The sequence below is a fragment of the Geospiza fortis genome, unplaced genomic scaffold, assembly GCF_000277835.1.
Source record: "Geospiza fortis unplaced genomic scaffold, GeoFor_1.0 scaffold432, whole genome shotgun sequence".
Taxonomy (NCBI): Eukaryota; Metazoa; Chordata; class Aves; order Passeriformes; family Thraupidae; genus Geospiza; species Geospiza fortis.
Genome location: NW_005054436.1, coordinates 550,538 through 551,390, shown reverse-complemented (window position 1 = coordinate 551,390; position 853 = coordinate 550,538). Strand labels below are relative to the sequence as shown.

Sequence of the window (853 nt, the reverse complement as noted above, 5' to 3'; positions counted from 1 at the left end):
CTTGGCAGGCTGTGGGAGAGCCACCAGCGCCTGTCCCCATCCATTCCAGTAACCCTTTCCAAAACCAAAATTCTCTGTCATGTAACTGTCTCATACCTCCCTGAGCTGTAGCAAAATGCTAAGACACAGAGTTTCACAAAATCTCTTCCTGGCTCTCATTCTTCACCAGCCTTTGCACCCTTTGGGAGAAGGTGCCTGTGGGAGCACTTCCAAGCTGGTTTTGCAGCTGTTTTTTGGGTTTTGTGTGTTTTGCAGAAGCTGTACCGCAGGGAAATCAAACCCCCTTTCAAGCCTGCAGTGGGCCAGCCAGATGACACCTTTTATTTTGACACAGAGTTCACGTCACGGACACCAAAAGGTTTGTATGACTTGAGGCAAAGCCCAGCTTTCCTGTGAGATGTCACTCTGTGACTTCACACCAGGGAGTATCCGGCACCAGCGGGATAAGGTTTCTGCACAGGGAAGGTTTAGGCTGGATATCAGGGAAATTTCTTCTCCCAAAAGGGTTGTCAGTCCTTGGCACAGGCTGCCCAGGGCAGTGGTGGAGTCACCATCCCTGCAGGGGTTTAAAAGTCATGTGAATGTGGCACTTGGGGACATTGGCAGTGCTGGGGTAGTTGTTGGACTCGCTGATCTTAGAGGGCTTTTCCAAGCTGGACAATTCCATGATTCTCTGTGGGATGTTAGGGGTAAACTCAGTGCTGCTGGTGTGGATCCTGTCTGAAATAAATTACAGTAGCTCCAGGGAGCAAGGGGGAGGCTTCTACTCCTCAGGCCCTTCTCAAGCTGTCTCTCAACTCCTGCTGCAGATTCCCCGGGTGTGCCCCCGAGTGCAGGGGCCCATCAGCTCTTC

At 51.7% G+C, this 853-nt stretch overlaps 1 protein-coding gene across 1 annotated transcript in view; it reads left to right on the top strand.

Annotated features, from left to right (window-relative positions):
* The window catches only part of RPS6KA1 (ribosomal protein S6 kinase A1), a 23,922-nt gene that overhangs the window by 19,075 nt on the left and 3,994 nt on the right, over positions 1–853 (top strand). The window contains 2 exon segments of the mRNA XM_031062073.1: positions 256–358; positions 810–851. Of these exon segments, the coding sequence (XP_030917933.1) occupies positions 256–358; positions 810–851 (145 nt within the window).